This window comes from Molossus molossus, unplaced genomic scaffold (assembly GCF_014108415.1).
Source record: "Molossus molossus isolate mMolMol1 unplaced genomic scaffold, mMolMol1.p scaffold_m16_p_21, whole genome shotgun sequence".
Lineage (NCBI taxonomy): Eukaryota > Metazoa > Chordata > Mammalia > Chiroptera > Molossidae > Molossus > Molossus molossus.
The window spans coordinates 42,314,735-42,328,841 of record NW_023425357.1 but is presented as its reverse complement, the minus strand read 5'-3'; the positions used below and the strand labels follow the sequence as shown (position 1 = coordinate 42,328,841).

Sequence of the window (14,107 nt, the reverse complement as noted above, 5' to 3'; positions counted from 1 at the left end):
GGAAATCCTCCAGGGGTTTAAGGTCTGATCTTTCTCCAGGATCCATCCAGCCCCAGACCCACCCATTGGGGCTCTGTCCTAATAATTATGAGTTGTCTTTTCTGTAAAACAGGGCTGGTGTTCCTCATGACAGAAATGGGGATGTTTTGTGGCCCCTCTAAGTCTGTGTCTGCTTCTTGCTTTTGCAGGTGGGGTGGGGGAGGGGACAGTGGCAGCAGCAGGAGAGGCCAGGGACTCTGAGCTCCTTTGATTCCTGCTGACTGCCTAGGTGAGGGGGAGAAGCTCCGTCCTCTGGGGACCCAGTTGGGTGAGGCAAGTAACCCAAATTCAAGGCCAGGGAAGCCTGGAGGGAAGACCCAGATCCTGGGAAGTTTGGCAGGAGGTGCAGCTAGGGAGGAGGGTTCTGCAGGTGGAGGCTTCAAGGAAAGAAACGCGGGGTGAGGTCAGGAGGGCCTCACAGGGAGTGGGGCCAGGGAAGGTGCTGGGGCTGATCCGGAGGCCTCAGACACCAGGCTCAGCAGGTCTTGGCTCTCTACAGACCCGGGCCCGGCACGCCATGCAGTTCCCAGCTGAGCTGACACAGAAGGCCTGCAGGACGAGCCCCAGGGAGCTGCGGCTCATCTGCATATACTTCTTCAGAGCCCGCTTCTTCCCGGTCAGTGCATGGTGGGCCCAGGAGGATGGGCGCCGCAGGCCTTCATGCCACCACCTGGGTTCTGGGTGGGGACCAGCATCAGTGGGTCAGCCCACTGCAACCTGATTTGCCATTGCCCCTCCCGGGGCCTCAGTTTTAGCAGACGGTGGGAGGCACAATTATAATGTGCAGATGAGCCCTGGGAACCTACTTATGAATGTGCATGTCCCCAGGCAGGAGACAGACAAGGTCACAAGGTCCCTGTTCTCAGAGAACTATTAGACTAGGACCTTAGAGACTTAGCTCAAAGTTGAGTATAACCATGGAGATACAAAGTGATGAGTGAATCAGGGAGAGGTTGGGGTTGTTCCCAATGGGCAGTCCAGGAGGGCTTCTGGAGAAGGTGACTTTTAACCTTGGCATTAAAAGTTAGGACAGTGGCAAAGTGGAGGGTACAAGGCTGGGCTGCATTAAACAGAGGGGAGGTAGAGCAGGAGGGTGGTCAGAGGACAGCTTTCCAGGTGGAGGGGACAGCATGTGCAAAGGCCGGGAGGTTGGCCCATGTTGTACATGTGAAAGCATGCTGGTCTTCTTGTCCAGGGAGGAGGGCCTGGTAAGGGGGCTCTGGGACCTTGTGCAGGTCTCCTCATGTCCCCCCAGTCAACCCTTCTGTTGCCCTTCCAGAATGACAACCACTCATCTCTGCTCAATAACTATGTCCTGGGGGCCCAGCTGGGCCACGAACACGTGAACAACCTCAAGGAGCCGATCAACATCAGCTTCTGGCACAACCAAAGCCTGGTACTGTGGGGACACCCCCGTTTCCACCCCATTCTGCCCCTTTAGGACTGTCCTGTTGGACATTGGTTTGACCTAACTCAAACCTGTGGAACCAGCTTGGAAACAAACTGTTTTAAATTCATCACACCTGAGCCCTGGCCAGTTTGGCTCAGCGGTTAGAGTGTTGGACCGTGGACCAAAGGGTCGTGGGTTTGATTCTGGCCAAGGGCACGTGCCTTGGTTGCAGTTTGTCCCTGGCCTTGGTCAGGGTGATGCGGGAGACAACCAATCGATGTGTCTCTCTCACATCAATGTCCCTCCCTCCCTCCCTCCTTTCCTCCCTCCCTCCCTCTCTATCAGAAGATAAATGGAAAAATATCCTTGGGTGAGGATTAAAAAATAAATAAATCCATCACACCTTGAAAATCCCTGCCAAAGAAATAAGAGAGAGAAGCTTGTACTCATGATATTAGTCAGGATTCTTTATGTGATAGAAAACCACCTCCAGCCAAATTAAACACAAAAGAGAATTTATTGGCTCATGTAAATGAAATGTCTAGGGCTGGTCTAGCTTCAGGCATGGCTGGATCCAGGGGCTGATATGATGCCATAATGGCTTAGCCTCTCTCCATCTCTCAGCAATGATTTCCTCCCTTGGCTCTCCACTCTGTGGCAAGATGGCAGCTGAAGTCTTGGACTTTCTTCCCCTCTGCTCAGAGGGTTTTTCTTGCCAGTGCAAACCAGGGTCCCAGAATGGAGTCCTACAGGTCCAGCTGGGTAATGGTCCATCCCTGAACCATCACTGTGCCCAGGAGCATGGAATGTGTGGATTGACTAGGCCTGGATCACATGACCCAGGGACCGGGCTGAATTAATCTGACCTGCCCCTGTGGAAGGGGTGGGTTCTCAGGAGAAGTGCAGATACTGATATGGGAAGCAGAGAGTAGGCCTGCAGGGTGGGCAAGCTCTGATACCTCTGTTCTCTGTCTGGCATTCCTGAAAAGCCCAGAGCCTTTGTGCTCTGGTCCTATCTTCCCATCAGCCTCTTCTCTGCACTCTCAATTTCACCATCATCCTTCCTTTCATTCCTCTGGGCCTTTGCCCCTGTAGTTCCCTTTACCTGGAATGTTCTTGCTCCACTTTCGTTGCAATCCAACGTGTCTTCCAAGGCCTCAGTGCCCCAGCTGTCCCTTCCTTCCGCAGGACTCCTCTGCCCTTCTCCTAAGGTTTTCCACGGCACTGCCTGTGTCCTATCCCCCACCCCTCCACCCACATGGCTTGGTGTCAAGGTTGTCTGTGGATGAATCTCTCTCCACCACTGGGAAGTCTCTGGACCCCACAGGGAGGAGCTGGAAGGCGGTGGATTATAGAGCACCTACTGTATAGGCCAGAGCTGGGCACTCAAGTTTCCTCATTTGCATTTATTTTTCCACTATCCTCATGACTTGGTATAAATGATCCCATTTTATAGATGAATAAACTGAGGCTCAGAGATTCTATGTAACTTGCCCAAGTCACTCTCAGAGTCCATGGTGTAGGTGGGGCTAGAATCTGGGTCTGCCTGATGGCAAAGCCCAGTCAATGCCTGGTAAAATGTTGACAAGGGTGCAGTTGAGTCACCTTTGGCCCCCACAATTTCCAGACCCTGATCCCTCCCCTGCACCCCTTGGATGCATCCAACTCTAGCATCTCCCCTTAGGAAGGCTACATGATTACCTGTGTCTTCTGGAAGGAAGGAGCCAGCAAACGCCACTGGGGGCTCTGGAGCCCTGAGGGCTGCCACACAGAGCAGCTCTCCCCTTCCCAGGTGCTCTGCCGCTGCAACCACCTCAGCTACTTTGCTGTTCTCATGGTATGTGTGCATCCAGCTTGGGGGAAGGTAGTCAGAGCTGCAGAAGACTCCATGCTCAAGACGGAGAAGCAGGGCAAAGGCTGGTGTAAGGAATAGAAAAGCCAGTTCAAGTGAGCTTGGGAGGGGGAGGGGAGGGAAATTTATGGGTTTATGTTCTTGAAAAGGCTGGGTTAGGCTTCAGGTACAGCTTGATCCAGGGGCTCCATATCACCAAGACAGGCTTCATGTCTTACTAATGTTTAGGCCAGTGGAATGAGAGCTTCTCTCACCCAGTTCCACTAGCCAAAATCTTGCAATTGAGTCCCACCAGCCTAGAGTGTGTCACATACCTATCCCTTAACCAATCACTGTGCAGGAGGAGGACAGGCTCTGACAGGCCAGGAGTGGTGCACCTGTGCACACACAGTGGGAGAAGTGGTGGACCCACCCATGTGTACAGACAGCGAGGGAAGGGAGGCTCTCGCAGAGGCAGGGGAGGTCACACAGAGGAAGAGGAGATGGGAGTTAGTAGTGGGGAAAAGCCACTATGTCTGTCATAGCTTTTTTTTTGAGCCAGGACCATGATGAGGATCGTAGGGCAGAGGGGTTTGGAACTGGGGTCTTGGCAGATTTCTCTGATTGAGCCTGGGGGAAGCATTTCCATATGGCTGACCTCCAGTCCCCTTCCCTCCCACAGCAACTCTCCCCAGCCCCGCTCCCTGCAGAGCTGCTGGCACCTCTCACGTACATCTCCCTTGTGGGCTGTAGCATCTCCATCGTGGCTTCCCTGCTCACTATCCTGCTGCACTTCCACGCCAGGTATCCCCTGCCCCAGTGCCAGGCCTGTCTGCCCACGGCTACTCAGCACTTCTTCTTTTCCACGTGGTCCCCAGGGTGGGACGGGTTTCTCCAGAGGGCGGAGGCCGCAAGACAGGGGACCAGCCTCACTGCGTGGCTGCTGTTGGCTCCCTTTCCCCCTCGACCTGTGTCCCCGTCATTGTGTGTCTATAAGCCTGAGGGGGGTTGCTGCCTCGGTGATGTCCCCAGGCCACCAAGGGCCGTGTTCCCACCCACAGGAAGCAGAGTAACTTCACAACACGCATCCACATGAACCTGAATGCCTCCGTGCTGCTCCTAAACGTCACCTTCCTGCTGAGCCCCGCACTGGCCATGCCGGCCATGCCTGGGTCAGCGTGCGTGGCACTGGCCGCCATCCTGCACTACATGCTGCTCAGTTGCCTCACCTGGATGGCCATTGAAGGCTTCAACCTCTACCTTCTCCTGGGGCATGTCTACAACGTCTACATCCGAAGATACGTGCTCAAACTCTGTGCAGTGGGCTGGGGTAAGCCCAGCCTCCCTCACTTCTTGCTTCCTGAGACTTCCTGCTGGTCTGAGAATCTGCTCCTGACTGCCCTTTCTTTTTCACTCCTCCTTCTCATAGTGACCACTGGTCAATCATCCCTGCCAACACTCATCACCACTTCCTACATTACTATTCTTATAGTCACTGCCACCTCCAACACCACTCTGCCTCCACCCCCTCTACCTGCAACACCACCATCACCTCCATCACCATCACCACCTCCACCACCTTCACCTTTATCACCACCTCTACCTTCAACACCTCCACCACCTCCATCACTTCTATTTCCAACACCATTATCACCTCCACCACCTCTACCTCCAACACTGCCATCATATCCACCACCTTCACCTCCACCACCTCTGCCTCCACCACCTCTACTTCCAACACCACCATCACCACCACCACCTCCACCTCCAACACCACCATCACCTCCACCACCTTCACCTCCGTCATCACCTCTACCTCCACCACCTCTACCTCCAACACCTTTGCTTCCAACACCACCACCACCTCTGCCTCCACAACCTCTACCTATAACACCATGATTACTTCTACCACTACTTTAACTACATCCCACCACTACTTTCATCATGGCTACCATCCTCATCCTCGTCTTCACCACTATCTCTGGCATCACTGTCATTGTTATCTCCAGCACCATCCTAGCCCCTCTTTATTGTCTGTTTCTCAACTGTTCCTCAGCCTTCTCTCCCTTTAGCTCCCAGCCACCACCTCCCCAGTGTGACCACGACTGCTGCCACTACCATCCCACCTTAGAGCCCTCACTCACATCATCTTGGAGAACAGCCTTCTCTAAGCTGGGCTATATGACAGAGGCTGGGGCTCAGAATAGGCTCTTTCCCTACCTATCCCTTGCCCAGTGGAATTCTGTTTCAGCAGCCCCAGGGACCCACAGCCAGCCCATCCCTGGGGACTCCTGAGAGATGCTGAGCCTCTGTCCCCCTCCTCAGGGGTCCCAGCCTTCCTAGTGCTGCTCCTCCTCGCCATCAAGAGTTCAGCTTATGGACGTCACACAATCCCACTCTCTGACAGCCAGGGAAACAGCACGGGCTTCCAGAACTTGTCCATGTGAGTACACGCCGGGCTATAGCATGCTCCCTGGCCCTGGCAGAAGGACCATATGGCCATGAACAGGGTGTCCTGCAGGCAGGGCACTGGTGTAGGGCAAGGAAGGACCACTACTTAGACAAAGGGTGGTTTCCAGGGTGCTTTGTCACACCCCTTCTGCTGGGTCCTTTCGGCAGGCTTGAGTTCTATGCCAGCTAATTCTAGGATGCTGTGGCCTGGACTCCAATGTCCACTCAAGGGCCTCCAAGACCTTTGTCTCTTGGCAACACGCAGCTGCTGGCCCAGCCACCTCCAGCTCTCAGGCCTTGCTGTGGGACACAATGCTCCATAATGCCCTCCAGGTCCATCCATGTTGTCACAAGTGGCAAGACTTAGTTCTTTTTTATGACTATGTAATATTTCATTGTATACGTGTACAGTCGACCCTTGAACAACATGGGTTTGAATTGCATAGGCCAACTTATACACAGATTTTTAAAATAAGTATTGTAAATGTATTCTTTCTTTCTTATAGTTACTGTAGGAATACAGTATGTAATACATATACAAAACATGTTCATCAACAGCTATCGGTAAGGCTTTTGGTGATACGTGGGCTATTAATAGTTTAGTTTTGGGGGAGTCAAAAGTTATAAGTGGATTTTCAACTGCACAGAGGGTTGGCGCCCCAACCCCCATGTTGTTCAAGGATCAACTGCATACCACATATTCTCTTATCCATTGATCTGTCAATGGACACTTTAGTTGTTTCCATATCTTGTCTACTTTAAATAACACTGCAGTGAACATGGAGGTGCATAGATCTTTTCAAGTTCGTTCGTTCTTTCTTTCTTTCTAAAATATGTTTTTATTGACTTTGAGAGAGAGAGAGAGAGAGAGAGAGAAGCATTGATGTGGAGAGAAACATCAATTGGCTGCCTCCAGCACACCCTCTACTGGGAATCAAGCCTGCAACCCAGGCATGTGCCCTGACCAGGAATTGAACTGGGACCTCTCAGTCCATGTGATGATGCTCAATTCACTGAGCAACACCTGCTGAGCTTTAAAAAAAAACACAACAACTCAGAAGTGGAATTGCTGGATCACATGATAGTTCCATTTTTAATTTTTTGAGGAGTCTCCATACTGTTACCCATAGTGACTGCACCAATTTACACCCCCATGAACAGTGCATGAGGGTTCCCTTTTCTCCACATTCTTGCTAACTCTTGTTATTTCTTGTCTTTCTGATAATAGGCATTCTGACAGGTGTGAAGTGACATATATATGTATTCCTAGACACAAACAACAACTTAAAAAACTCTTGAAAATAACCCCTATGCCCACTGACCCGACACTAGATGAATAAATGTGGTATTATCTGGCAGTGGAAAGGAGCGGTCCATGCCACGCTCATGGACTTGGATGAAGCCCAAAAATAATGTTCAAGGACCCCTATGACTGCAGTGGCAGGAGCCCGAGCAGGTGATTGTGACAGTCAGGGGCACAGGCTCTGGGCTCAGACCATGGGGCTTCAAGTCCCACTTTTGCCTCTTACTAGTGTGTGTTCCTAAGCCAGAGCCTCAGTTTCCTCATCTGTAGAATGGGGATGATTACGTACCTGCCTCATAGGGTCATTAGGAGCTTTGAATGGGCTAATCTACTGAAAATATGTGACACTGTGTCTGACTGGGGTAAAGGCAACACCCGTTATGAAAGTGTCGTGGGGAGGCAAGGGGCTGGAAAGGGGGCACGTGAAGGTTGCAGGCAGGGGGCTGAGGTGACAGGTGGGTCCTACCATGGTGACCTGCTGGAAAGATGGGCCCAGGACATCACTTTATGTGCAGTCAGACAAAGAACAAGAGGTCTAAGTTGGGAGACCGGACTGGGTTCAAGAAGCCCAAGAGCCTATTGAGAGCCACACCGAGCCTGACACCTCGCCTCTCCCCTGCAGATGCTGGGTGCGGAGCCCTGGGGTGCACAGAGCCCTGGTCATGGGCTATGGTGGCCTCACGTCCCTTTTCAACCTAGTGGTACTGGCCTGGGCATTGCGGGCCCTGCGCAGACTGAAGGCTCGGGAGAAGGCGCCAGGCACCCGGGCCTGCAGAGACACCGTCACTGTGCTGGGCCTCACCGTGCTGCTGGGCACCACCTGGGCCTTGGCCTTCTTCTCCTTTGGCATCGTCCTGCTGCCCCAGCTCTTCCTCTTCACCATCTTTAACTCTCTCTACGGTGGGTCCTGTGGGCAAACTGAAGGAAGCTTTGGGGGTTGTGCACATCTGGTAGGTGTTACTGCTGGAAGGTTCAGGTCAGGGGGCAAGTCAGGGGTTGAAATCCAGCCCCAGGACAAGCTGGTTAGGGGCCACATTCAGAGGAAAGGGCCTTTCCTTGTAATCTGTACAAAGGCACCCTCTGGACCAGCGGTGGCCGGGTCCTCACGCTCATGCTCCACCCCTTCAGGCCTCCAGCAGTAAGAAATTCTGATAATTACTCCTGGGTCTCAGGGAGGCTCAGTTCACCCCAACCAAGGCGGTCCCTGGATTCTGGGAGAGGCTCACGATGCTCCCACGATGCTCCCACGATGCTCTCACTGATCATCCTTTGCTTGCAGGTTTCTTCCTCTTCCTGTGGTTCTGCTCCCAGAGGTGTCATTCAGAGGCAGAGGCGGAGGCAATGATGGAGACATTCAGCTCCTCTCAGATGGTGCAGTAGTTTGGACCTCCTGGCCTGAACACCTAACCTTTCTGGCTGCTTGCATCCTGAGGCCCTGGCTTTCACCAGAGCAAGTGGCAGACCAGCTGCTGGACACTGGAGGCCCAGTGCCCTCAAGGGAGGCTTTCTACCTCCATGGCTTCCCCGGACCCAGAGGGAAATGCCCAGAATGCCCTTGGCGTTCTACTGTGTCAGGTCCAACCTTACTGGGGTCAGCAAACTTTGCCCCGGTGCTTGGGCCCAGCTGGCCAGGCCTAAGGACAGAACTCTGGCCAGGGAGCCAGGAGGCCATGTTTCAAGGCCTGGCTCTAAGTCTTACTCTATGGTAAGACTAAGACTTACTCTAAGTCTTTTCTCACTGACCCTTGGTTTCCACATCTGGCATGAGGCTGACGGCTCTGGTCCTGCCTAGCCTAAGAACTTTGAGAAGCCTGAATAAGGCTGGGGAGGAAGAGGGTCATAGTGGGCCCCATTAACTCCATCTGCCTGTTGGGCTCTGCCACCTTCCTCCTGGGCACAGCCTGGCCCAGGGCCCAGGGCTTAGAGACCCACTGTCTGAGACCTCACCAGCCTGTGCCCAAGGCCGCTTATCCTTTAATTTCCCCAAAACTATGATGACCACAACTTCATGCCCACGGTTTTCAAAGATCAGAAAGTCTAGTCCTCCCCAGAGGCTCCTCCTCTTTCCAGTGCTCCCAAGTCTCCCTGGGCCATTTAGACCAGTGGCTGGGACCAAAGGGCTTCCTGGGGGTAGGAGGGGAATGCCTGTTTCCCCTCCATCTGAGCCAGCTGGGTCTCAGTGACTGGGCTCTTTAGTGACTGGGTAGATCTGAATTTCTGTTGGTAGGCATGAGGGTGTATGTTCCAAATCCAAGCTCAGGCCACAGATGCAGAGAATCACCCTTGCTCTTGACCTGTCAGACCAAATGAGAAACTCGTGAAGCCAGAGCCTTTCCCAGATTGCACACCAGGGGACGCTGTTAGCCTGTGCTCCCAGGCACCAAAACCACGTCTGGAAATGCAGTCACCTGTCTGTGAACATGACACACCAAGGAGAGGTCCTGCCTTCAGGACTGCATCTGCTCAGTGACCAGGGGGAATGTCAGCACTATTCACATAGCCATTTCTCTTTACCCAGCACCGCGGCTCGCTTGGCTCTTGGGGTCTTGTGCTCTGGGAATGCCTGACCCTAGAGCAGTGGGCTGGGACAGGCTCTCAGGGCCCTGCTCCAGGCCCTCACACAGATTTTAAGGACTGAATGGCACAGGGAAGGAATTGGAGCTGGATCCCTTTTATTTTCCCCTTTTCATTTCTTGATGCAAATAGCCCTTCAGTAGGTGGTAAGTGGCGCAGGCTCTGGCACCAGGCTGCCTGGGCTCAAATGCCAGCTCTGCTTTGTGCCTTAGTTTTCCCACCTGTAAGTAGGGAAAACAGTAGGACTTATTTTGAAGGTTAAATGAAATAATCCATAAAGAGGCTTAGCACAGGGTAAGTGCTCAGTAAGTGGTTATTATGGTTATCATTAGTATTTTTGTAGTATTATTAACAGTGTCAGTTGAATCTCAGAGGCCAACCTGTCTAAATCCCAGGCCCAGGTCCTCACCGGGCACATTCTGGGGCCCCTGGGCTTGGCCACTCCTCCCCCTTTCGCCAGAATGGCCTCGGCTATCGCCTTGCTGGCCTTTTGCTATTTTAGGGATACTCCCCACACAATGCAGCCTCCATGTTGTTTCCACATGTCCCCCACTCTTCCTTTCTCTAATCCTTTGCTCTAGTTAGATATCTGGTGGCTCATTTATTACTTCTTCCAAGGAATCTCCCCTACTGCCCCGCAGAAAGTATCTTTTCTGCTCTGACTCCGAGAGTGTATCCCCACCTCTATAGGGTGAGGTGAGCCTCCATTTGAGTCCCCCTGGTTTAGCCCAGCCTTGACTTATACAAGACCCCTAGGCCTTGGGGTGCTCCCCAATTAGGGCATCAAGGGATCATGAAAACTCCCTGCCCCCCCCTTGGGCAGCTTTGGGGGGCTGTGACTGAGGTTGGGTTGGCAACCAAGTGAAGCAAGGCTTTGACTGGGACCTCTCTTTTTACCTCCAACCTGGGCCTGGCCTCTTAGACCCTGCCAAGGGTCTAAGCCCAGGGCTACCCAAGAGGGGATATGGCCACGGTGATACGAAATGAGCCTGGTGGTTCCAGGAAACAGCCCCAGGCATGTGGTCCTGAGTCCCACTGGGGTCCAGGCTCTGGGATGGGGCCACTTCCTGGAAATGCCCCCCCCCCAGATGTAGGGGCAGGGATGAATGAATCGTATTATGTGCAACTTTACTTCAACAAAACTTTTCAACATTTTAAAAAAATGATAGAATAAAGAAAAACTGACAAATCTATCATCAACATGGGATATTCCAAATGTTTTTTTCTTAATTATTAATAGTAAAACTAAAAAAAAAATGGGACCAGTTATAGAAGATTTGAACAACGTGAGTACAAAGCTCGATCTAATGGACATTAATTGAATTCTGTGTCCCACAATCAGATTGTTCTCAAGCACTTATGGACCATTTTAAAAAACTGATTGCATAGTAGCTTCGAAAGCAAGCTCCAGAAAATTTCATAGAATAGACATTATACAGGGCTCATTCTTTGACCTCAATACAATGAAGTTAGACAATAATAACAAACAATAATTTTAAAAAACACCCTGTATATTTAGAAATTTGTTACAGGGATAAACAGATTGACCAGAGGAACAGAAAAGAGAGTCAAATAGACAGGCATGGTGGTCAGTGGTAGCTTGCAGACCGACGGGCAGGGGGACTCTTCGGTCCGCGGAGCAGGTGACATTGGTAATGCGCCGGGGAAAATGTGCACCGGAATCGCTGCTTTCCAGTGTGTCAGGAAAACACAGTGTGATGTGTGTGAACACAAATGTGGGTGCAAAAATGTCACAGTTCATTATTCATGTTTACATCACATTAGACTCTAATAACCCCCATCCCCTGCATGAGCAGGACATTCAGTGTGTCGTCCGTGGACAAGGCCCTGAGTTAAATGCCAAGCTGGGAAACTTCTGTTTCTCTTGGAAGGAATCTGGGCAAAGGGCCTGCAGTTCAATTGCAGCGCTTCAAGGTCACTGCTGATGTCCTCATATTCAAGTCCATGGGGTCGCTTATGCTGGCTCCTGCTGCCCCATCCCTGGCTGCCTGGTCCAGCGGACGTTTTGCTGAGGCTGAGGAGCTGCTTCTCAGGGACACCCCAGACTTTCCTTTCAGCTGTCCCCAACAGTGGAAGCCTCTGGTCTCACGAGGGTCCTATCTTCGTTCCCTCACCCCAGGCACCCAGGCTGTAGGAACACAAACCTCCCCAGAGCCGGAGCCTGGAGCCTGTGGGCTGCTGTTTCCTTAGGCAAGGGTGTTAGGGCAGGGGGAGGGGTGTAACGCAGCCTGGCAGGAAGGTTTCTTATAAGAGAAGACTTCTAGCTGGGACCTCAGTGTTGAATAGGATGGGACAGGAGGAGAGGGAGGGTGAGAAGTGTTTGGGCAAAGGCTTGGGGTTGGGGTGTGAAGAGGAGAGAGAGAGAGAAAGAACAAGCAAGTGGGATTTGTGGGTAGGGTGGCAGTGGGAAGGGCAAGTGAGAAACCAGAGGGTAAGAAGGGACGGAAGGAGGGTGAGGCTCCGAGAGGTGTGGGGAGGTGGAACCCACAGGACGGAATGCCTGACTGGACATCAGGTTGGAGTAGGGGAGTCATCAAAGTTGGTACTTCGGGTCCTGGGTAGTTGGGATGGCCTGTCTCTAACTTGAGTATGGAGCCCAAGAAGGAAGGACAAGTGGCCTGTATGTGGCAGTTTTATTGATGTAATTATTTACTTTTAAACATTAAAAAGATTGTGCACTATAGAGCACACACAGGATATATACACAATTGAACAAAAATGACAAAGCAAATCCTCATGTCATCACCACCCCAGAAGCCCTCAGCCTCAACCTCTATTCTGCAGCCCTTGCTCCAGAGAGGGAAACATCCTGACATTTAGAGGAACCACTTCCTCACTTTTGATGGTTTTACCACCTGAATCTTCATCGCTAAACAATAGGGTTCTGGTGTTGCCTGTTTTGGAAGATTGTGCAAACAGAACCCACCTTCCTTCAACTCACCATTCTATTTGTCGGAGTCATCTGGGTTGTCGTGTGCGGACATCGTGTATCCGTGTTCTTTGCTCTATGCTATTCCAGTAAGGACCACACTACACGTTGTGAGCCCGTCCTGCTGATGGATGTCTGGGACGTTTGCAGGTTGGGCCATTATTGGTAGCAATGCCCCATGAGCATTCTCCTACAAAAGTCATGGTACACATATAGACATATGCAGCTTTCTCCAAGCTATCATCTATCTATCTATCTATCTATCTATCTATCTATCTATCTATCTATGAGCAGAACTCCTGCGCTACAGGTTGTAGGTGTCTTTAACTTCACTGGATGATCCCAGTTTTCTGAAGTGGTAAAACAAAGTTAGAGTCCCTCCCAGCCTGTGTGACTGTTCCATGGTAATCTGCTGATTGTGTAGTGGTATCCCACTGCTATTGTAAATTGCATTTCCAAGGTAATTAACGAGAAAGAGCACCTCTTAGTTTATTTATTGGGCCATTGGATTGCCTCTTGTTTTTGAAAGTGTCTATTCAAATCTATTGCCTGTTTACTATAGGGTTCATCCTTGCGACAGATGCCTCTGGCTCCAGTGTCACTCTGGTGTCAGCCTCTGTGTGTTGGACAAACCTTCCCTTGTCAGAGAGCCAGGCTTTCTACATCCTACCCCAGGGTCTTCACCATTATTGTGAGAAGACTGGAATGGGGGTGCTGGCTGATGGAGAGGTACTCCTGCCTCCTGACCTTCATAGCAACTACTCTGGAGCTCCTCAGAGGTCATGGGGGCTGCCTTCAGCAGTGACCTTGATAGTGCACTTCTCCTGGGGTGTCTGCCTACCTGTCGAATTGTCCCCACCCCTCACCGAGGCCTCTGGCAGTTTCTTCTAGATACACTGCCGCACCCAAGTACTTATCCCAGGTTCGCTTCTCACCTTTTTCTTATTGATATTTACATATTCTGGATACTACTCCTTTGTTGGTTATATTATTGCAAATATATTCTCCCCTCGGTGATTTGTTTTTTACTTTTTTCATCCTTCAATGAATAGAAATTCTTCAGTTTAATATAGTCTAATTGATTAAACTTCTTTATAGTCAGTGTTTTTGTGTTTAAGAAATCCTTCCCTGGTTCAAGGCAGAGAGATATCTTTCTATTTGTTGCCCAGAAGTTTTTTGTTTTTTTCCTTAATCCTAACCTGAGGATATGTTTCCATTGATTTTCAAATAGAGGGATGGGGGGGGGGGGAGAGGGAGAGGGAGAGAGAGAGAGAAACATAGATGTGAGAGAGACACATTGATTGGTTGCCTCACGCATGACCCCAACCAGGGCCAGGGATTGAATCGCAACTGAGGTACATGCCATTGACCGGAATTGAACCCTTGACTCTTTGGTCCACTGGCAAAACCATCCAGGGCTTTGGCTAGAAGTTTTATAGCTTTTTACCTTCACATCTATCACTCATCTGCAATTGATTTTTGTGACTAGTATATGCTAGGATCAAATTTTGATTTTCCCATATAGATACCCAACTGTCCTAGCACCATTTACTGAAAACTCAACTCTTT

At 51.1% G+C, this 14,107-nt stretch overlaps 1 protein-coding gene across 4 annotated transcripts in view; it reads left to right on the top strand.

The window, feature by feature from the left end:
- ADGRG5 (adhesion G protein-coupled receptor G5) overlaps positions 1-13,630 on the top strand; it is a 29,578-nt gene extending 15,948 nt beyond the window's left edge. The window contains exons 5-12 of one of the 4 annotated variants that reach the window (XM_036275599.1): positions 539-655; positions 1,319-1,435; positions 3,114-3,266; positions 3,943-4,064; positions 4,322-4,590; positions 5,586-5,703; positions 7,714-7,914; positions 8,294-13,630. In XM_036275599.1, coding sequence (XP_036131492.1) covers positions 539-655; positions 1,319-1,435; positions 3,114-3,266; positions 3,943-4,064; positions 4,322-4,590; positions 5,586-5,703; positions 7,714-7,903 — 1,086 coding nt within the window. In that variant the 3' untranslated portion in view covers positions 7,904-7,914; positions 8,294-13,630. Of the gene's footprint in view, positions 1-11; positions 269-538; positions 656-1,318; positions 1,436-3,113; positions 3,267-3,942; positions 4,065-4,321; positions 4,591-5,585; positions 5,704-7,636 lie in introns of those variants that run through there. The other 3 variants (XM_036275597.1, XM_036275598.1, XM_036275596.1) reach the window with 3 other exon arrangements.
- The last annotated feature ends 477 nt before the right edge of the window (positions 13,631-14,107 follow it).